Source organism: Cynocephalus volans, chromosome 11, assembly GCF_027409185.1.
Source record: "Cynocephalus volans isolate mCynVol1 chromosome 11, mCynVol1.pri, whole genome shotgun sequence".
NCBI lineage: Eukaryota > Metazoa > Chordata > Mammalia > Dermoptera > Cynocephalidae > Cynocephalus > Cynocephalus volans.
This window is the reverse complement of record NC_084470.1, coordinates 44,631,936-44,655,261: the sequence shown is the minus strand read 5'-3', so window position 1 is coordinate 44,655,261 and position 23,326 is coordinate 44,631,936. Positions and strand designations below refer to the sequence as shown.

General features: G+C 36.1%; 1 protein-coding gene across 4 annotated transcripts in view; it reads right to left on the bottom strand.

Moving 5' to 3' along the window:
- Nucleotides 1-22,587, bottom strand: part of CNOT10 (CCR4-NOT transcription complex subunit 10) — a 68,753-nt gene extending 46,166 nt beyond the window's left edge. For 3 of the 4 annotated variants that reach the window (XM_063113972.1, XM_063113973.1, XM_063113974.1), the window contains exons 1-5: nucleotides 22,328-22,587; nucleotides 6,257-6,351; nucleotides 5,261-5,422; nucleotides 2,644-2,794; nucleotides 1,121-1,263 (exon numbers count right to left, since the gene is read on the bottom strand). In XM_063113972.1, the coding sequence (XP_062970042.1) occupies nucleotides 1,121-1,263; nucleotides 2,644-2,794; nucleotides 5,261-5,422; nucleotides 6,257-6,351; nucleotides 22,328-22,349 (573 nt within the window). In that variant the 5' untranslated portion in view covers nucleotides 22,350-22,587. The remainder of the gene's footprint in view (nucleotides 1-1,120; nucleotides 1,264-2,643; nucleotides 2,795-5,260; nucleotides 5,423-6,256; nucleotides 6,352-22,327) is intronic. The other variant, XM_063113975.1, reaches the window with a different exon arrangement.
- Between the last annotated feature and the right edge of the window lie 739 nt (nucleotides 22,588-23,326).

Sequence of the window (23,326 nt, the reverse complement as noted above, 5' to 3'; positions counted from 1 at the left end):
ACATGAGACCCAGGATGTATTCTTAATGTGCACCAAGTCTCTTATCAGAACATGGTAAAGCTTAATCGTCATAAATGAATATTGTTTTTTGGGGGGCAGCTGGCCAGTATGGGGATGAACATTCCTTTAAGAACTTTGAGGATGAAATTTTCTCTAATGAAAGCTACACTATTTATCCAAATTATGGATTTTATTGTCTTAATTCTAACCTTTACATTCTGTAAAAATAATACTTCACACATGAAAAGATGCTCAATGTACACCCTAAGTCATTAGGCAAATGCAAGTCGAAACTATAATAAGATACCACTTAAGATTGTTAAATTTTTTTAAAAAACAGACAGTAACAAACATTGGCAAGAATGTGGAGAAATTATAACCCTCATAAGTTGCTGGTAGGAACGTAAAATAGTGCAACCACTTTGGAAAATAGTCTGATAGTTCCTCCTAAGGTTAAATATAGAGTGAACATATGATCCTGATTCCACACCTAAATATATATATACTCAAGAGAACTGAAAAGATATGCCAACCAAAAATTTGTACATGAATGTTAAAAGCAGTATTATTTTTAACAGCCCAAAAGTAGAAAATAACCCAAACGTCCATCCACGAATGAATGGATAAAAAATGTGGCATATCCATATAATGAACAGATTATTATTCAGCCATAGAAAGAGAAGTAGTACATGAAAAACGAGTAAGTACATGCTACAACATGTATGAAATGTGAAAGCATTATACTAAGTGAAAGAAGCCAGTCATGAGAGGCCAATATTTATATGATTCCATTATATGAAATGTTCAGAATAGGCAAATCTACACAGACAGAAAGTAGATTAGTGCCTGCCAAAAGCTGAGTGAAGGGGGGAAATGCAGAGTGACTGCTGATGGGTACAGGGTTTTCACTGGGGTAATGAAAATGTTCTGGAATTTTAGATAGTGGTGACGGTTGTACAACTTAGTGAGTACACTAAAAAAAACACTGAACTGTATATTTTAAAGTGGTAAAGTTTACGATATATGAATTACATATTAATAAAGCTGGTAAAATAATATTTCATAACCACAAATATTAATCACATTATAAAATTTAATTTGATCACCTCAGAACACTCACCTCATTTTTTCCATTTTTGTTATTGTTACCCTGTGAAATCATTTTTTCTAGGACAGCAAGAAGATGCAAAGCTTTCTCAGCTTGGTAGGTTAATATATACAAGTCTACAAGCAAAAAACAAACTGCCTGGGCAAATTTTTCTTCTGGGAGGAAAAAAAACCAGGAAAAGAAAAGTCACAATCCAAAGTGAAGCACACATCCCAGACTACCCCCCAACAAAAGGATGCAAAGGTTTAAGGAGCAGAGCCTAAGTCTTTACTCAAATGAATGCACATCACCTAGAACCATGAATGGAAGCACCCTACAGTGCCAACAATATCATTCTATTAGGCATCTCAGGGCCTCTCATTTCAGGGGATTCCAGTGACCAAACCTTCTTTGGCAAAATATTTACTAAACACCAGCACATGAAATAAGGAATAATACTTTAGGTGGAAGTACTGAATTCCAGTACCTACTCTGCTACTTACTAGAAGTGTAGTCTTTGCACATCATTTAACTTTTTAGACCTCTGCTGGCTGACCTGTAAAATGGGGAGAATACTTTACCTGCCTGAAGGCAGAAGGGTGGACCAGTGTATCTCTTTCAGGGAACTATATTTAAAAAAAATTTTAGGATAAAAATGAGTGAAAAATATTTGGAAATGATTTGTTGTTCTAAAAGCTGATGTGTAATTTGTGTCCATCCTGCCACCAATCACTCACTCAGGATTGAAAAAAGAGAAACACCTCAAAACGGTTCCCTGAAGCCACAGTAACCAGCTGTTCAACCAGCTGTCAGCAAGAGGGGACCCTCTCTAACACTTCCCAAAGCACTAGACAGGAAGCATCACACTTACCACCTGTCCTGTGGTAACTACATAAGCAATCAGGTGTTCATAAATTAGGAATTCCCATTAGTGTTTTGAATTTTTTAAAAAGTAACCATGCAGAAAAAGACAAAAATGTGAATCACAAATGAACTTTAACTGCTTGTGGGCTGGAAACCAGCAGTCCTAACAACCATTTCCTGGGTCCAGCTTTTCCTCTGCTGCTTTATTCATCTGCTCCCTCTTTTTTCCTTTGCCCTTACTGTTCTTACTACTCCTACATGAGGCTTACCTAATAGTAAGATAACACAAAAGCTAACATAGTTGTATACTATCTACTCCATGCTTACCCACAAAAATTTCAGTTAGGCAATAGACAAAAACCTAACATTTCCAAATGCTCCTTCCTTATTGTACTAAAGAAAGGATAAGGTGCACTAAGGTAGTAACAGCAAAGAAAAAAAAATCAGTGTTGGAAAGATTCTAAAGGTTATCTTCAAAAATTGGGGGAGAAGGGTTACTAAAAAATAACCTGTATTCATCTAAATGTCATATAATTTTTATATTTTCTAACCATTAAGAAAAGTTGACACAGCTTTTTTTTTCTTTAAATACTGACATGTAATCCTCTGATTTAGGTTATCTAGGTAAAAGGACTAGACAGCCTTACAAGCATGAGAAGATAGGGAAATTTCTGACTTGACAGATAACATACCAAAAGGTTCTATGAACTGATAAAGTTTTTCACCAACTGATATCGCTTCTGTATACTGCCGCAAGTGATAAAGAATGACTGCTTGATTATAATACAACATACTGTTTTCAACATCATCTAATCCATCCATTTCCTCAACAGCCGAGTGGACCTATAAAACAATCAACAGAGATTGTGTTCTAACAACAGTAAGGAATAAAGAGCAAAAGTAAAAGAATCCATAAGAATTAACAGAAAACACCAGCCAACATTTCTGAATTTTTCAATACTTTCAAACAACACTTCTAGATTTTAATTACTCTCACATACTAAAAATTATTTAATTCACCTGTTTCATACATAATAAAATTCTGTTGAGTAATATACTTTGACAGCACTTTATTAAGTACTCAGCATCTTTCCTGTTTTAACTGTCAACACGGCTTCTGAGTGGGATCCCCAACTTCTAGCCTCATGAGCTGCAAGAGTCTACATGGGGAGTGGGCAAAACTCAAACAATCTTTCCCATAAAAATGTTACACAGTATGCATAGTCTGATTCCTTTTAATAGTTTCTTTAAACAGAGAAAACTCAGTTTTCAAAGAAAGGCAACTCCTGTAGTTATATGATAAAGAGAGAATAAGCTACAAAAGGGTTCATTCCTGGCCAGAAAGGGGGATTTTAGATAAATTAAGGAGTTTTGAAGTCAGCCATGGTTAAACTTACAACATGAATAACTGCCATATTTTTTACAATTCACCAAAATAATCTAGTAATAGCTCCAGCTAGAACAAAAACTACTCATTAAATGAGATAAAACGTTAATGAAAGTGACATAGGTTGAAAAGGTATGTCACTGTGCCCAAACACGTAACTGTGGACAGAAGTACAATTTAAAGAAGCCAAGAGGCACAAGTATAAACACTTTTAGGAAACTCAAGAGTTGGAAGGCACTTAACCAACTCTATAAGAATAAAAGCTGATGAAAGGATTTCAAAAAGCAGTTTTTTTTTTCGCTTAACAGGAAGTTTGCAGGAACCTCTTATTCTAAAAACTAATTTTAAGGCTGAACTTGTGCTCAAAAACCAAACCAATTTGTCCTGGAAGAATGTGTCTATGGGGTCATAGGGTACATGTATTAGGTATCAACAAACATCATCCTTCCTTTGTTTCTAATTCCAGATAAAGTGGAATTAGGGTAACAATACTGGAGTAACAATGAAATGTGATGATGTATAAATTTATGAAGACTGAGGTTGTTATGAGAACAGGATCAAGTCAGAAGACCTGGTTCAAATCCTGCTCCTCTCCTTATAAGCTATATAAATTAACTTTATTAGACTTCCTAAACCCTTATTTTAAAATAGACACAACAAAAACAAAAACAAAAGAAAAAAACCACTGAGATAACAGGTACCTACCTCTAGAGTTAAATGTGAGGATTATATGTGATAAGGCATAAAAAGCACTTAATATAGAATCTGGCATTAAGTAAGTATTCAATAAAATACTGGCTATTATTCTCATTTTTGCTGAAGAATTTTAATAGTAACTGTACCATATTTTAGGGTGATACTGTATGGTATAGAGGTACTCATGACTGCAAGACAGGGGATCAAAAGGGTCTCAAAGACCCCCTACAGCATGAAGCAATAATTAAAAGTACAGGTTCTAAAGTCATACAGAACTGGGTTCATGTAGGTCTAACTACTTAAAAGCTCTGTGTCTTTGGACAATTCACACAGCTATCTGTGCTTCAGCTTTCTCATAAAATGAGTACAATTTTAGTAGCTACTTCATAGAGCTGCTGAGAAGAATAAATGAGATGGTGCACACAATGTTCTTAGCAGAGCCCTGTTACACAGTGAGTACTTAACGTCTGCTAGCTGATCCTATTGGCATCATCACTATTATTAGCCCTCTTGAATATCACTGGTCTAATCCTGTGATAAGAAATGTTGCTGTTATGACCAAACCAATGACTGATTCAAGCCCTAAACCAGATATAAATCAAAACATCTTCTATTTAATTAATCATCTCTGATCCAAAATGCTAAAACAACTTGGCATTATTATTTATAATTAGATCACTGCAATTACAAACAAGATATATCGGGCCGCCCGTGGCTCACTCGGGAGAGTGCGGTGCTGATAACACCAAGGCCCTGGGTTCGGATCCCATATACAGATGGCCGGTTCGCTCACTGGCTGAGCGTGGTGCTGACAACACCAAGTCAAGGGTTAAGATCCCCTTACCGGTCATCTTTAAAAAAAAAAAACAAAAACAAAAACAAAACAAAAAAAACAAGATATATCTCAGCAGCTAAGCTTCTTCATACAGTTCTACTTTAATTATTTCTCAAAACTCCAAAACTCATTAAAATTTGATTTTTTAGTCTATTCTGTTCAAATTAATTAAAAACACAATAGGAAAAAGGAAATCACACAACATACCTTTCATTTCCTGGGATATTAATTTTATACAAATAAAATTAAAACCAGCAAATGTTTCGGATACATAAGAAATTGTACTATGAAAATCAGAAAAGAAGTCACATTTATTTTCCTTAACTACTTGTATTTCACAAATTAAAAAAAACAACAATATTTTTAATAGTTAAATTCATTTGTGAATCACCTGATTCTTCAGCTGGTTAAGGGTTTGTCTCAAATTATCTGTTGTTGTTTGGTTACTTTTAAAAAACTCAGCTACTGCTGTATTTAAAATTATTTTATAATCATCTTTGTTTATATCTTGTAGACAGGCAAGGTGTTGCAGACAGGCATCATAACTTCCAGACTAAAAAAAAAAAACAAAAAACAAAAACAAAAAACAAAAAAAAAAACACACACATAAGTTACATATCAGCTTTAAGAACAATAAATCATTTCCAAATATATTTCACTCATTTTTATCCTAAAAATTTTTTAAAATATAGTTCCCATAAGTATAATAATTGAAGTCCCTAGATAAAACAATACTCATGTCAATTAAGAATCTGTGAATATTTCCTAAGACTCAAACTCAGACACTGACACATTATAAGATATATATAAATACATATACACAAATATAACAGATATATCGGTATATATGTATATTGATATCTGGGTATAAATAGCCGAGGCTAGCCAAGAAAAGTAATATAATTACTCTAAATTTTAATTCTAGTAAATATACTTTTAACATCCAAGTATCAAGTTCTTCTGCTTACATGTATGTAATGTAACCTGATAATCAAATAAGGTTTTCTTTCTGACAAAAAACTTTTGGGATTCCACTTTAAAGTATATTAAAAAAAAAAAAAAAGAATTGAACAGTAGTGAAATAGAAAGACTGACCCACATATTTACAAATCTAGATTTAAAAGACTTAAAAACAATAGTGTGAGATTTAAAACACGTTTATGAAAACACAAAAACTTGGGAATGGTCAAATTACTTCCATTTCTTTTACCATATTTAGCTAAACTCTAAAACTCTTTTTTTATTTTAAAAATAAGCCTACTTCTATGTAAACTTAGCTCTTGAGTTATTATAGAACAAAAATTATAAATTTACAAGTTCACTGGGAAAAGATCCATACTTGACAGAGTCCTACAACTTGAGCAGATTAAGAGAAGCCATTTCTTACTGTGAAAGCTTGGAAAGCACTGGTGGATAACTCCTTCTCTTGATCACTGATCCCAGAGGACTGACCTGTCCCCTCATGTTTCTCTGCTCCCTGATCTGTAAACACACAAGTTTTACGGTTCTTTAAAAATAAAAGTTGTACAATGAATTTGTCCCTAGTTCTCTTCTTGTCTCCTTCCTGATAAAGTTGCCAAAGTTAGAGCTTTCTCAACAATGTCTAATCAGCATAACAAGTGAGTAAGCCACTCCTCTGAAAACTTTAAATGTTTCCCTTTGTCATGGCGAAGCACAATAAAAAACCTGCCTACTTAGGTAAGGACTTCGGCTCTGTTGAACGGGACATTCAAGTAGTGAATATTGTGCTCTTAAAAATACTAGATCTGCCATCCAGCAATGTACACAGTCCCACATATTCAAGAAAATATGCCAGGTCCTAGAGACACAAGGAGATTATAAATACACCTACAATGCCTTTGAAAGGTTTATAATCTAGTTGGAAAGTAGTAATATTTAACAAATAGAAAACTACATCGATAAAGGCTCACTGTTAATTTCTAGGCAAAGAATGTTTTCATAGGCTTAGAAATCCAAGACAAAGAAGAACAAATTTTAAAAGTTTCCTTGACATGATTAAGTGTCTATATACATTCTAAATAAAGATTAATGATCCCATTTAGCTGGGAAAACTACCTCCTATCTGATAATTTACTATTTTAAAAATTAAGCTTTTCATTTTTATTTTTTAATTTAAAAACATATTCCCAAAATTCAGGTAACAATCTTAGCTGAACCAAGTCTAAAATTCTACTCAAAAGTATGTAAGTATAAACATTTTTAAGTGTTCTGACTAATGTTTCAAAACTTTATAATCCACTAAAGAATCACCATCACTCCCAAAATTTGTGAGCATAATGCAATTAAATTATCTCACTTCTTGTTCAAGATGGCTCTTTCTAGATTTAGCCCGGTCTGTATATTGTGGTAGGTTATCTAGAGAGATGGGTTTGAAGGAAACTTTCATCTATTTTCTTCTCCTTGGAATGTGGAGCCTTGATGTCAGATGAGTGAAAAGAACCCAATTGGCTAAGTCATATTCTTTGGAGACAACATGATGCTTATTTAGTTCTCACAAACGTCAAACCTTCATCTGTAAATTACATGATAAAAGCCACAAAACATATTTTTTTTTTGGTGGCTGACTGATATGGGGATCCAAACCCTTGACCTTGGTGTTATCAACACCACCTCTAACTAAACACAAACATAATTAGAAAAGCTTAAAAACAGTTTCTATTTCTGTTTGAGAAATAGACATGACTTAACTTTTTTAAAGAAGAGGCAACAAAGTAAGTTAAAAAACTGAGTTAATAACAAATACTTCCAGTTAACCACATCTACAGAGCTGTTAAACTCACATCTAATACATCAAGGGAATATAAAAAATGTTAAGCTCTTTAAATCTGTGTTTAAACAGATTACAAAATCTTTCAAACCCTTTCATGTTTATTCAATGCTAAAATAATAATAAAGACTTTGGGAACAGGAATGGCAGGTGGTGAAGAAAGCCACAGTCCTTGAGAAGGCATAGCTAGTAGCTACATTGCTATGGGTTAATTACATCTTTAGCCTCAAAATTCAAGATACCTCCACTGTGACATTTCCAGCTTTTCCCTGAGGTGCTGATCTCAACATACAGTTGTACTTATTAGTCTTTAGAAACTGTTTTCTTCTAAGATTTACAAATATTTTTCCCACTTAGAAAACTTTCTTTTGACTTTTAAAAGAACAACCTACTCTACTATTACTTTTTTGGGTCTTTTTATCTTCACCCATTCTCTTCCACTTTCAATTTTGAAAACTTTCATACCTACAGAAAAGCTGAAAGGATATACAATGAACATCCATATTTTCTTCACTTGGATTCACTGTTTTTTACATTAAACTTTTTATAATTGCAGATTCATATGCAATTGTAAGACATAATACAGCAAGATCCCTTGTATACTTTACCCAATTTCCCCCAGTGGTAATATCTTCCAAAACTATAGTACAGGGTCACACCCAGGATACTGACAGTGATACAATCAAGATACACATTTCCATCAACACAAGGATCCTTCCTGTTGAACTTTAATAACCACACCCACTTCCTCCCCTCCTCCCTATCTCTAGCTAATTTGTTCTCCATGTCAATAATTCTGGGGGTGGGGGGAAGGGGAGAAATTGGATAAGGGGCATAAAGAATAAGCATGATTTGTAACAACGAATATGCTAATAAAAAATAAATTTTTAAAAATTCTGTCATTTCATAAATGGAGGTTCACCATTTTTTAACATTTTGCCACATTTGTTTTACCTCTTGCTATTTATATATACTTTTCACTGGATCACTTGAAAGTAATATATCATGGCACTTAACCCCTAAATACTTCAGCATGCCTCCTCAAAGATTAAGGACATTCTACTACATAAACAAAATGATCACACCAAGAAAATTAACAATAGTTCAAGAATATGATCTAAAATATAGTTCACATTCAAATTTCCCTGATTGTTCTAAGAAATGTTTTAGAGTTTTTTCTTTCCCAATTCAAGAACTAATCAAGGCTCACACATTTTATTTCCCTTGGTGTTATGTAGCTTTAGTTTCTTTGACTCCAGAACATTTCTTCACCTTTTTGTTTATTGGGTCACTGATTTTTTTTTTTTTTTTAGGGGTCACTGATTTTTTTAAGGAATCTAAGCCCACTATCCTGTAGAAATGTCCCACATTCTGTATTTATCTGATTGTTTCTTCAATATTAGATTAAGTTTAACATTTCTGGCAAAAATATTATATAGGTGATGTGAGTATAAGTCATCTTTAACGTTAATATTTTCTTTTCTGTTAAAAATTTGCCATTTGTTTTTGGTTTTTTGCTGTATTTTGCCACTGGCTGGGATGAGGATCCTAACCTTGGTGTTATCAACACCCTGTGTAGAGCCTAAGCAGCCAGCCTACCATTTGTTTTTAAAAAGTGCCTTTTATATTTTAATATTTCCCAAAGGATATTCTGTTTTTTAGTTCTACTCACCAGCAAAAGCTCCATGTATCATTAATGGAAATACCAATAAAAGGAAACATGACTACCGCATAAATGTGATGTCATGCGTTGCAAACATAGATATGTGAGGATAATTTCATTGCTTATGACTTTTAAAAAGAATTTCAAAGTCTTATGATATTTGAATTTCTTATTTATATGGGGAATATTTTTCATAAAGAATTATTGCTTCGGCATGAAATTCTAAGCCTTCCAAAGCTTGACCCTACCTGCAAAACGAGGATAAGAAAATTCTTTTGAGTTTACTGGGAGGCATTAGTAAAAATATATGTAAAGTAATTGGCATGCGTCTGGCAGAGTAACTAACTACACAACATGCTGTATGGTAGTGCAGATTCTATCATTTTCAACATACAGATGGGAGGCAGATAGACCAGTGAGGTGGAAACATACTTAGAATTGAAATAAAAAGACTAAAGCTGGCTAGTTAGCTCAGCCAGTTAAAGTGCAGCCTTATAACACCAAGGTCACAAGTTCAGATCCCCGTACAAGCCAGCTGCCAAAAAAAAAAAAAAAAGATGACTAAAATTCTGGTGCAGCTTCTGAAATTAAATAGATACAGGCATGGGAGTGGAGCAAATCTCAGCTTCTCTATTCCCTAAAATGAGGGTCTGTATCAGATGGCTTTTAGGGTCCCTTCCAACTCAAATTCAGTAACTCCAAACAAGATCTATAAAAAAACTAACGTTTCTTACTAAAGCAGCACGCATATCCAGCTAAGGTAGCAGCAGAAGACAAATCTCCACGAGAAGGAACAGGAGAATACCTTGTTCCCCAAATTTACCACTATCAATAATGCCTACAATCACTAACATCACCGTCATCCCAAGGTCCTCAGAAGACACTCTTTAACCCTTGCCATTCAGACACACCTAACACTTGCCTGGGAGTTTTTAACCGTGATAATATGGCTTGTGTACAATAAATTCAGGCTATACATTCATTTAGTAAATAGCCAAGGGACTACTATCACTCAAACACTGTTGTAAGTAAGTGCTAGGAATACAAACATGAAACACAGAGAAAAGGCTGAAACTCAGCAACTCCTCAGGGAGATAGAATACAAATGCAAATAGTTGTCCCTCAGTATCTTCGATTGGTTCCAGGACCCTCCCCCCCACTCCCATACCAAAATTTGTGGGTGCTCAAGTTCCTTTTAAAATGGTATAGTATTTGCAAAAAACCTATACACATCCTCGAATATACTTTTTTTTTTTTGTCCACTGGACCCGTAACCTTGCTGTTATCAAGGCTGCACTCTAACCAACTGAGCTAACTGGCCAGCCCCTCCTGTCTACTTTATGTCATCTCTAGATTACTTATATTATCTAAGATGAGGGTACTGCAAAAAGTTCATAAAGAAATAGAATTAAAGGATAATACAAATCTTTCCATGAACTTTCTGAAGTAATCTCGTATGATGTAAACACTATGTAAATAGTCGTTATACTGGTTTCTGTTTTTTAATTTTTGTATTGTTATTTTTATTTTCCCAATATTTTCTATACCTAGTTGGCTGAATCTGCAGATGCGGAACTATGGATATGGAGAGCCAAATATATAGGATTCCAGATCTGAATAATGTTATGATAATAAGAGGGGGTATGATAGAGAATAGAACAGGGGTGGGAAGTGAGGCTGGTTGTCAGCAAAAACTCTGAGGACTTAAATGACAAGTAGGAGTCAGGAATGGGAAGTCCTGGCATGAGGGAACAGGGTTCTAAGTGTAAAACCTGCTTGCAGCTTTGGAAAAACCGCCCCTACTATATGCCACCCCTACCTTAACATACTGTTTGCTTCCCCATCTGTATTTGTCTGTTTTTGTTGCTTATAACAAAATATCTGAAAGTGGGTGATTTATAAAGAAAAATGACATTTATTTGCTTACAGTTTCTGAGGCTGGGAAGTCCAAAGTCCATCTGGTGGTGGCAAAAGTGACCCAGGGGTCTCACATTGCGAGATGGTGGAAGAAGAGAGAAGAGGAAGGCAGGCTCTCTTCTTCTCTTAAAGCCCTCAGAACGACACCCCTGACCACCATTTTTAATCCATTCACTACAGCATGGTTCTACAATCCAATCACCTCTTCAAGGCTCCACCTTTCAATTACCATAATAGTATTTCCCTCTTAACAGTCACAGTGGAGGCTAAGTTTCTAATATATAAAACTTTGGGGAACACAATTCAAGCTTCAATTAGTTTTGGGAGGACATAAATTCAATCCACCACACCATGCTATACTACCTGCAATTTCTGCTTAATTGTAACAATAATAATAGCAATTAACATTTATTGAGCACTACATGTTAGGCATGTTCTAAACACTTCAAATGGATTACCTCATTTAACCTTTAAGTCAATCCCCAGATGGCTACTTTCCATTTTGTAGCCAAACAGACCAAAACATGGAGTTTTAAGAACTTTGGTCAAGGTCAAAGTCAGCAAGTTATGGAACCAGTCTCAGACTCCAGCAGATTTGCTCATCATTTGAGTGCTACACTATCCCCAGGGAAACTTTTCCTCAGTACAGTGTCTAAGAGTGGAACGGGAAGGGGTAGTCTAGGGACTTCCAGCAGTCCTCAGTTCCTTTCCACCTCCCCTTTCAGGTTGCTCCCTCTGTCTTAAGGGAAAGGACCAAGTTCAGGGCAATACTTACAGAGGAATTAGTATTTCCAGCTCCTCTGCTGAGCATCTGCTCCTCAAAGGCCATACATGGACCACTCAAGGACATCAATTACCTCCTTGGAGCTCACCACCCCCATTTCCAGGGTGACAGAGCTCTGGACATTCATTAGTATCAGCTCCCCAATCTTTTGACCTTTACTTCTTTTAATGTAAAATCCTCTTCACCAGAAAGGGAGAGAAATTTGGATCCCTGGTCTATATTCCCCAGGAGCAGCCACACATTCAGTTTGTTATTGGTAATAATAATAAACATCAAACATTTACCTATACACCACCCTTACACTAGGACCTTTATGTAAATTACCACTAATAATTTCAACTAGCAAAACAGATGTTAATGCCACTTTATAGACAAGGAAACTATGGCTCAGAGAAGTTAAGTAACTTGCCCAAGGTCACCAAGAAAGCAGCAAAGTGAACTTTGAATACAAAGCTGGCGTCCTTCTACCATGTCAAACTACCTCCTTCTTACTCTCCCTACATTCCAGAAAGTTCTTGAGAAGTACACCAGTCATAGGGTTCCTCTGCTCAGTTTACTTTCCACTCTCCCCTTCTTCCGTATGTCTGCCAATATGGACTTGGGTTGGGGCTGGAGCTGGCACAATGTTCCCCCAGAGTTCTATCTTTCAAAAAGTTCTCTTTTATACTTCATCCATCACAAACCCCCTTCCAGGACACTGGGGAAGTGTGACCCGCCTCCATAGTGGCTTCCCAACAGTAGCCTTGATAAACAAGTTCCATAATCCTCAACAGTCTTCTGGACTCTTCAGAAAGATCAGCCTCATAGCCACAGTCCTTCACAGCATTCCTCAAACACCAGAAACTTGTTGAAAGGGTAAATATAAATAGTTTTATAACACGTGAAATGAAACTCAACCTCATTATTAATTAAACAAATGTAAATTAAAACAATAATAGTGAATATCTAGAAATAAATATCTTTCAGTTAAGAGTTGTATTAACTAAATTATGGTATAGAAATAAAATAGCACATTAACAGTTATTAAGAAAAGTTAAGTCTACATGTTTTGACATGGAAAAATATCTACAATATCTTGTTAGATAAACGAAACAGATTGGAAACCATTTTGTACAACTGAATCCCATGTTTTATAAAAAATATATATAGATAGATATGTATATTTGAATGTACACAAAATAAAGTCTGGAAGGATACACATCAAATTCTTAGTGGCTACCTCTGGGGAATGTGATGGAAGAGAAAGAGATTTTATTTTTCTTCACACTCCTCTTAATTGTTTAAATTTTATAATGAGTATGGATTACTTTTTTTAATAGTGATCCATTGGTATGCTCAGTGTATGAGAATTCTTCAAACTGTATGTATATACTTATGATCTGAGTATTTTCTGATAACTACCTAGAAATTTATACTCCAGGAATATCTCAAAGAACCAGTTTTCAGCAGAGATGACTTTGGGAAGCCATGGCCTGGCAGATGTTAGCAGTCAGTGAAGTTTCCCAACTTCCCTCTTTCAAGAAGGCAATATGGTATAATTCAAAGAGCAAAAGTCTTGGAATCAATCCCATCTTCAGTCCAGTCTCCCGCTGACCTGTCTTTAACTGGAGATGCTAAATAAATATTAGCTCTCTTCCTCCTTTCCTTTTGCCAGAACAATTAAGGATTATTTCAGTTTTTTAAAAAAATATACTTACATCTGCACTTTAAACATACAAATTAGAGCTGGCCTATGGCTCACTTGGGAGAGTGTGGTGCTAACACCAAGGCCACGGGTTTGGATCCCTATATAGGGATGGCCAGTTAGCTCACTTGGGAGAGCGTGGTGCTGACAACACCAAATCAAGGATGAAGATCCCCTTACCGGTCATCTTTAAAAAAAAAAACACAAAAAAACCCCCATACGAATTAACAATGAAAATAGATTTAATGTGATTTGATTATGGAACAGCTCATTAGATCACTGTGAAGCCACTAGAAGACTGCACACTCTTTTGAGACTCACCACTTATACTAAGAACATGATATAACTTACATTTAAGAGAACTTATCTAAGATTTACCTAAGCACTTATCTGCCTTATAAAAAAGGCATCTGGTATTTGGGTTTATTAAAAGTGTTACTTCTGATAATTACAGTTAGGAGATAAACTGGTATTCCACTTCCACTTCAGCATACAGATAAATAAGATTTAGTCCTACTAGGGAGGAGAATGTTCACCAGTTTAAATGGACAATGTTAAACAGCTTTTGCTTTAGAAAGTGAATAAGAGTGAGTTTGACTGCAAAACTACCAACTCTATACACAATACATCTGTTCTGCAAAACTTACAGTGAGGATCAATTACTTTAAAATGTGTAAAGATGGGATGCAGGATTTTAGGACCTCAGAAAGTAAGGTATAAGTTTAACTTGAAGCAGAACCCTCAAGTCCATGTATATTCATCATAAAATTTTAACAATGATCATAAATACTTTCTACATGTTTCTTTCATTATTTAATGTTTTAGAAAACCTAACACTTAAAAAAAACCCTTCTTTTATGAAGTAATAAATTTAAAACAAATGCCAAAAATTCTTAGTTTCTCATCAAATTATCTTCATAGCTTCCTCTAAAATATGCCCTCTCTAGATTAGATGACATTCTTTAATGAGATTTCTGGATCCAACTGTACAAATGACGTAGAAATATACAGCAGAGGGAAACACCCAACAATTCACCAAGGAGATGAAGATCTTAAGCTTCTATTCTCCACTAAAAGCAGAGTGGCTCATGTAGCCACTGCTGTCATCATCCCTTAGGAAATGTGAAAGTCTCCTAAAATTCTCCAGGAAAGGAGAGAAGCCAATTTTAAGATAAATAAATAAGCTAGATTCTAGAGCTGATAAAAGACTCTGAAATTCCCATTTCTACACATATTTCAGAGACCTGAGCTCAAGAAATAACCTTTTACATGTTAATCAACCATTATTTTACTTACATTCTTTTACTTCAGGATAAAAATTTTATTTTTTTAAAAAACATACCTCAATCAGATCACCATTTTTATTTTCTTGTTGTATATTTGTACACTTTTCAAGTTTTCTGCAAGTAATAGGTAATAACTTTTGAATCAGTTTTCTAAATGCTTTTAAAACATGCATTATTTGTAACTGCTGACTTCTTACCAGACAGAGTCTGTACATAATTCCACAATGTGTCTTTATTTGTCCAAAAGTAGTCTCCATTGCCAGTTGAAAGAGTATATGACCGTTCCTCCATAAGTTTGACTTTCCTTCTACTCTGGCCTAATAAACATGGCTGACCTAGGCGTACAGAGCTCTTTGACCCACAAACCTTGACACTCTTTAAGCTAACAGACTTCATTTCTAACCAAACAACTGCCTTTAGGTTTGAACTAAGTAGAAAAGAAACAGACCACTTTATCAAAACTGAAAAAATCAGTTAACTGAAAGCACTGGCACATTCCAATACAGAATGTTTTAAAATTCAAATCGGATTGGAGGATGACTACAAGCTACACTCATCAAAATATAGCTCCAATGAAGTTCAAGAAAAGAAATTTTTTCCAATGAAAAAAGGAACATTAAAAGGCCTAAGGAAATCAAATGCAACAGATGCAAAATATTGATGATGCCTCCGTGAAGGAAAATCTTAAATAAGAAGGATGCTATTTCAAAGAAAAATAATGCAGGCTTACTAAAGTCACCATATAGCTGAGGTTAGCACACCTCACATGTGGTTTCTATCACCTAAACAAGCACACCTGACTTATCAAAATGAATGACTGATATGAATATGAATGACTGATTTCTACATAGCTCAGAGAAATAAAACGTGACCAATGGAGATATTTTCTTCAGCCCAAGACATATTATTTCCTAAACCATGTTCTCTCGTTAGACTGAACAAGAGGAACTGGAGAAATGGAAGAGCACAAATTCTAGAGCCCAAAGGATAAGCCATTCATAACTGGCAATTCTACAAACATGAGCACCCTGTCCAGTACTGCAGAAATGAAAGAACAAATTCAAATCAATAATATCAACATGCTTTAAGGAAGACAGACAAAGCAGAACACTGCATTGCCAATGAGTACTTTTATTTTCATATCTAACAGCAGTTTTTAATGCACAGAAAAGACTGACATTTACTCTAGTTTTAAATATTAATACTTGGTTTATTAACGTTACAAATTCAAAAAGCCAAGATTTCCCTCAAACTTTTACATTCAACTTATACATCTTATTCTAGTTAGAGATCTAACTTTAAAGGGTTGTAATGAATGTTGGAACTCACAAAGTTAAACACCATCAAATATAAAATTTTAACTACTTAAAAAAAAAATTTTTTTTTTAATTTTTTTTAAAGATGACCAGTAAGGGGATCTTAACCCTTGGCTTGGTATTGTCAGCACCGCACTCTCCCGAGTGGGCCGGCCCTAACTACTTAAAAATTTTTAATAATTCAGCTTTAAATATAATTGCTTAACTTAAAAAGACAAAATTTCCTGAAAATTTAAATAACTTATAAATCTAAAAATCTATATTATACTTATAAATATAGTGACTTTTAGGTATTCTTTAATGTCCATGCAATAATATAAATATGGTAAAATTTCAACTTAAATTCACAAGCATAAATCAACTATTCACTCAGATATACATTTTAAATTGGAATCGTAAGACCAATATATTATTCTAAATTCTAACATTAAAAACACTTAAAATATCAAATGCAGATGACTATTACATCAACCCTTTATTCTGAAAACTGATAATTGAAAAGGATGAATTAAGCTTTTAACATTTAACATGTCTTTCTAGGAAGAATTAGTTTATCCCCAGTTGATATGAGAGAGCTATTCTTTACTGAAGAATACCAACTAATAAATGTAGAAACAGTAATAGAACTAGGAAAAGTACCATTTTGCAACTCCCCAATGATATAACTGATCAAGGAAATGATCATCAATCATAGATGTTCACACGATGCCAAATTATGACCCCACAGATTACTTCTAATTGCAAATGGAAAAAGATGTTCCTGCCACCACCTTAACAAATTGATCAAATTTAGCATCACTAATAGTAGAAACCTGACATTATGTACTCTATATAGAATATAAATATATATACAGCATCACCTACAGAGTATCTTGAAAATATGTTAAACCTAAATCTAATCAAGCTTGTACAAATAAGTTTCAGTTTATGGAAATACAAGAAAGGAACTAATTAAAGGATATCAGGAAGAAACAATCAGATGAATACAGAATGTGGAATATCCTACAAAATAACTGACTTAGTCTCTCTGAAAAGTCAGTCACACCAAAAAAAAGTGAATATTGGAAACTAAAGAGACATAACGAAATATAATGCATGAACCCTGACTGCACTCTGATCTGAAAAGCACAACTTTATAGGCACCTATAATTAAAATTAATTTACTGCATGTTATCAAATGACTAAAAGAGAGGAGATCAAATGTCCATAACACAAAGAAATGATTACGTTTTTTAATGATGAATATGCTAATTATCCCGACTTGATCATCACACATTGAACACAGTTACTGATATTCAACTCTGCATCCCACAAATATGTATAATCATGTTTCAATAAAATAAAGGCACAGCTTTAAAGAACATTTTTGGGACAATTGGGAAAATTTTAATACATTAAAACATTACTTTCTATATATGTATAACCCATTTAAAAATGAGTCAACACTAAAAGTTGTAGCTAGAGATATAGGAAGCAAATACGGCAAAATGTAACAATTTTTGAACTAGGTGGTGGACATATGGATACTCATTTTATTTTTTTCCATTTTTTTGATATTTAAAATCATTTGTAATAAAAAGTTGAAAAAATATCAAATAATGCCCATAGTTCTTATTAGACCCTGAAAAAAGCAAATGGCATCTATATATAACATATGGATGACTTAAAATACATACATATATATATATATATATTTTTTTCCTTTTTTTAAAAAGTCAATGTGAGCTTGTGTAGGCATAGAAAAAGTCTAGAAGAACAAAAAACTTAGTACTAGTTAGCTGGAGAGTGGGATCAGCTAAAGTTGATAGCAAACTTATCCTTTTTGGCCTTGGCTTAAAATATTCTCATTTGTTTGTTCTTCCTACAATTTTTCTGGTCACCCTGGGCTCAAAATTTCAAAGCCACCTTTATGTATTCTCTTGATTCATATTACTCATCTGGTCCTATTTTTCCTTTCTACATAATGTCATCAATCTTTTCCAATTAAGTGTACTACCACCAACCTCACAGTCCAAATTCTCACATAACCTTAAATCTAGGATTTTGTATTCTAACTCCACCGACTTCCTCCTTTCAAATAACCATAAAAAGTCAAATAAATCACCCTCAAATGATGTTGGTATTTCCTCAGTCAAGAATGATACTGCCCTGTATGGGCCAGCAAAAAAAAAAAAAAAAAAAATGATACTACTTTCTTACCACTTTTCTGTGTAATAAAGGGCCACAAACTTTGCGAACCTTCCATTGCCCCTTTCAATCTTTGTCTTTGGTTGGTGCTCCTCTGCCCTGGGACACTCCTTCCTTAACGATTTGGCTGGAATGTAAATCAGGTTGTGGGATCTGCTGTCTGATCCATCACTGAGAAGCCACACAACCCAAAAGCACAGGGAAATTAGCTCCCGATGAGGAGTCTTAACCAACTAGAAACATGAAATGGGAGGAAGCTGGACAGATGAATCATTCCTCCTTTCTCTCTTCTATGGACTACTCTGATGTTTCTCCTCAAAACCCTTCCAGAAAAATCCACATGCAAGTTACTTGCTGTCTCTTCACAGCTCCAGGTGAAGAAGTAGCCAGGGATGTAATGTACTGTATTTCATCTTCCTTTACCTTACTTCCTTCTCTCCCTTACTTTCACTACCCTGGGCTTGTACCTTCCAAATAAAAAGTTAGCACCTTGATGGGGTTCTAATTTCCAAACGATATGGGTTACAATTTACCTCAGTTGATCCTCACAAGCTACAACACTGTGAGGCAAATAAACTAGAAAGCAATTAGGATTCCCATTTTACAAATGAAGAAACTGGGGCTCAACTAAGATCCTTTTCTAAGGACCGCAGCTTTTTGCTCACCTACCAGTCACCAAATTCTGCCAATTTTACTCTCTACATTTCTCATAACTGCCTCTCCTCTCCATCCTACCACTACCCTAAAGGATTAACCAAAATTTTTAAAAACTCAGAGCCTGAGATTATCTCTTTTAACCCTTCACCAGCCCTGTGAGGTAGACACTATTATCATTCTCATTCTATACACAGAAAAGCTGAGGCTTAAAAAAACAAACAAACAAACAAAAAAAAAACTTAAAATTTGCCCAAGGTCACAGAAATACCAAGTGGTACAGCTAGGATGAACTTAGGCTGTCCAATTTCAAACCCCATGCTCCTAACTCATCATTTCTCATCTGGCTCAGTTAAAACATGTATCAGATCACACCACCATGCCCTTGTGAAACCCCCCAGTGGCTTCCCATTAGTTAAACTGAATTCAAATTTTCTCCATGGCCAATAAAGCCTAGTATATGCCAGGTCCTGCCACAACTTTGACTTCATTTCTTGCCATGTTATCTTTGCTTACTATGCTACAAATACATATTGAGTGCCTCCTATATGCCAGACATTGTTCTAGATGCTAGAGCATGACTAACACAGACAAAAGTCCCTGTCCTCAGAGAGCTTATATTCAAGGAGTCTTCTTAATGCTTTTTAAACATTTGCCAGCCAATGTACACTTGTTGCTCTTCCTACCTGGATCATTCCTCCTCCACATGGCTCTTTATCTTTAGGGTCTCAGTTCAAATGTCACCCCCAAAAGAGCCCTTCTATAACCAATCTATCTAAAATAGAATGCTTGCTCTCAGTTATCCTCTATCCTCTTACTCATTTACCTTTTCTTCAGAGTATCACAATCTCATATCATACTCATTTTTTGTGTTTACATGTTTCCTGTCTTTGTACTAATGTCCATGAGGACAGAGATTTTTGTCTTATTTCTTACCCAGTGCCTAAAGTAGTGCTTGGCAAAGCTGGCCATGGTGAACCTTTACTCAATAAATTAATATCACAACATTAACTTGTCTTAGGTGGTCTCTGGGCTTCCAGTCTTGCTTCATTTAAATCCACCCACTACCACAGCCAGTGTGATTAGGTTACTTACCTTAACTCCTTTCACAGCCCTGTTTTTTCCCTACTGAAGAACAAATATACAAAACTGTCCATGAAAAGGAACGTGACCTCAGGAGCTCAGAGAGAAGTCACATGGAAGGTAGATTGTGAATGAAGAGAGTGTTCACCAGATGAAGAAGAGAAAGAAGGGCATTACAGCTAATAAGCTCAAAAGAACACAATGCTTTGCAAGTCATTTCTAGAGTGAAGAGCTGGAAATAGACTGTGAACAGGTTCACAAACCATATTAAAGAGTGAGGACTTGATACCCAAAAGATGGAACGGTATTAAAAAATTTATAGGTGGGGAATGGCACGATCCAATGAGTGTTTCAGAAATAAAAAGAAAGGACAGCGGTGAAGGAGAATGAACTGGATAGGAAAAGACAAACTTCATTCAGAATACTTAATGTGAAATACATCTTATTAAGAGATAAAGGCCACAACCACAGCAGCTGAAATGGAGATGGAGAAGAGCAGAGACATTCAAGGGAGCCACACTAAACATTTATCTACTTTCTACAAATTCAATCTTACTATCTAGGTAGGAAAAGTTTCCTACAATGCGGCCTATAAACTTAAACCAGTTTAAAAACAGTCCCCTAATTATTCTAGACCTTATTATTCACTTATACATATTACACAGCTCTTATCAAATGGAGTGAAACTATGATAGGTCTGTCTCCTCTAACAGACTGAAGAGCGGGTCCTCAACGGCAGAAAGTGTATCATATCCATTTCTTCAACATTTAAGGCAGCTTGCACTCAATCGTTCTGAGTGAACGAATGAACAAGTAAAGGAATGCTTTATGACTGAGGTAAGACTCAGAAAACTAGATGAACTTTAGGTGCAAGAAGGTGATTCCAGGCAAGTGTGATGGTATGAGAAGTAGGAATGATAAACCTGGGAAACAGGCACTATCATAAATAAAGGACATGCTGGTCCCCTTGTCCAGTCCTGGACAGGCTCCACGTTTGTTCCCTGCCTGTAACATTCTCCCCATCCACCCTTTCCCATTCCATATGGCTACTGTTTCATTTTCACTCACATCTCTGCTCAAATATCACCTCACCAGAGGGATTCCCTGACAATCTATCTAAAATTCTATAGCACACTGTATTACCCTCACTACCCAACCCTTTTCTGTTTTGTTCTCAGCAGATTACTGAAGAATCCTCTAATCATTTTATTCATTTGTACCTATATTAGGATTAGCTCACTTTAGTTTCAAACTGAAATTCATTTGTCAGTTATTTAGATCAGAGCCTACTAAAACTTACAGCACACTGGGATTTTTTTTTTTTAAATTAAATTCACTGTAAAAAGTCTAAGTGTTGAACAATTCTAAATCCACTCACTTAAGTTCCTTCCAATGAAACCTGGATGTCACAGAGAATATTAATTTCTTGCAGGAAACATATGCCAGACCTTCCCATGGGTGGGAAGGAAAAAAATTTATATTCCTTAATGGGGAATATTCTAGGAATGGGGGTAATAATCCAGAAAGAAACGCACCGAGATTAAGTAATCTTGAGCAACTAAAGGAAAATAGGTACCAAGTACAAGATATTAGAGAGCACAGACCGCAGAGAGACACTGCAATTTTAAGCCTATTTAAATAAGTGGTTTTCACAAAGTTAATTCCGTAGGACGTCGCTGACCAGAGGCAGTTTCATGTGGCCAAAACAGCCGAAGTGAACACAAGCCTGAGTCACAGAACTTTAATGTAGCTGTGTGCTCCGTGGCGACCTTCCCTTGGTCTGCCTTTCCCACAGGAAAGTCGAAAAATATGTGAAGCGACAAAATAAATGTAAGCTTTTTAAGCCAGACCTATTTAAGAGAGCAGGGCAAAGGCGGTCAGTAGGGGCTTCATGGCACTTGAGTAAAACATTATCGGACTTGGGACCTAAAGACTCATGTTAGCGACAGCCGAGCTAAGGGATGGGGGAGAGAAATACACGCCCAAATTAAAGTCGCCCTCGAGTCCCCCACCCCGAGCCCTGCCGCCTCCACGGGCGGGGTATGAAGGCCCCCGCGTGTCCAGCAGCCTAATAGCGCGGGGCGCGGGCGCCTCACCTGCAGGCTTGTCTGCAGCCATCTTCCCGCCTCGGCTCGGATTCTTCCCCCCAGGTGGCGTGGCCCCGACTCCCGCCGCCGGGTTGGCCGCTGTCCTAGACCTCGGAGGACAACTCTGTGCTCCCGGACCCTTAGTTCCGGCCTGGGGAGTGGGCTGAGGAAGTGACGAGAGCTAGTTTGCGTCGTCTAGCAACAGAAACAGCGTCTTCGCCCAGTCAGCCCCACAGCCTCCCGCCATCCCCGGCTTCCGCCCCGCGGCATCCGGGTACACACTACTTCCGGGAGCCGCGGCCAGCCGCGCCTACAGCGCCGGCGTGGGAACTGCTGCTGGCCCCGCCCCACGCCAGCGTCCCTTCCGCGCCCCGCCCCCGGCAGTGCGTGCGTTCGTGCCTAGCTGGACAAGCTCGCTAGTTCGTGCTTGTGGATTTGTGCTGGGTGCACCAGGAGGGAGATGCGCGAGTGCGCTTGGCGTACCCTGATTAAAATACCGAAGTGTCAGAGCTCCTGTTCTTTACTTTACATAAAATCACAATAACCACACTTGACATGTGCTAAGCACTGAGCCTTGCACTTGGCCTGTACTGTCATTGATTTCTCACAACTCTGTAAGAGAAGAGTTGTTGAGGTTCCCTGTTTAAAAAAAAAAAAAACACAATTTTTTTATTTTAGAATACTTTTAGATTTGCAGAAAAGTTGCAAAGATGGTACATAGAGTTTCTGTGGACATACTCCTCACCTAAGTTCCCCTATTGTGAACATCGTAATTACTAAATTACTATGGTACATTGATCACATCTAAGAAACTAGTTTGGTGCATTACTATTAACTAAACTCTACGCTTTATTCAGATTTTACCAGTTTTCCGTCAGTGTCTTTATTTGGTCCAGGATCACGTCCAAGATACCACATTTCATTTATTTGCCATGACCTCGTAGGCTGTTTTAGGCTGTGACAGTTTCTCAGATTTTCCTTGTTTTTGATGACATTGACAGTTTTGAA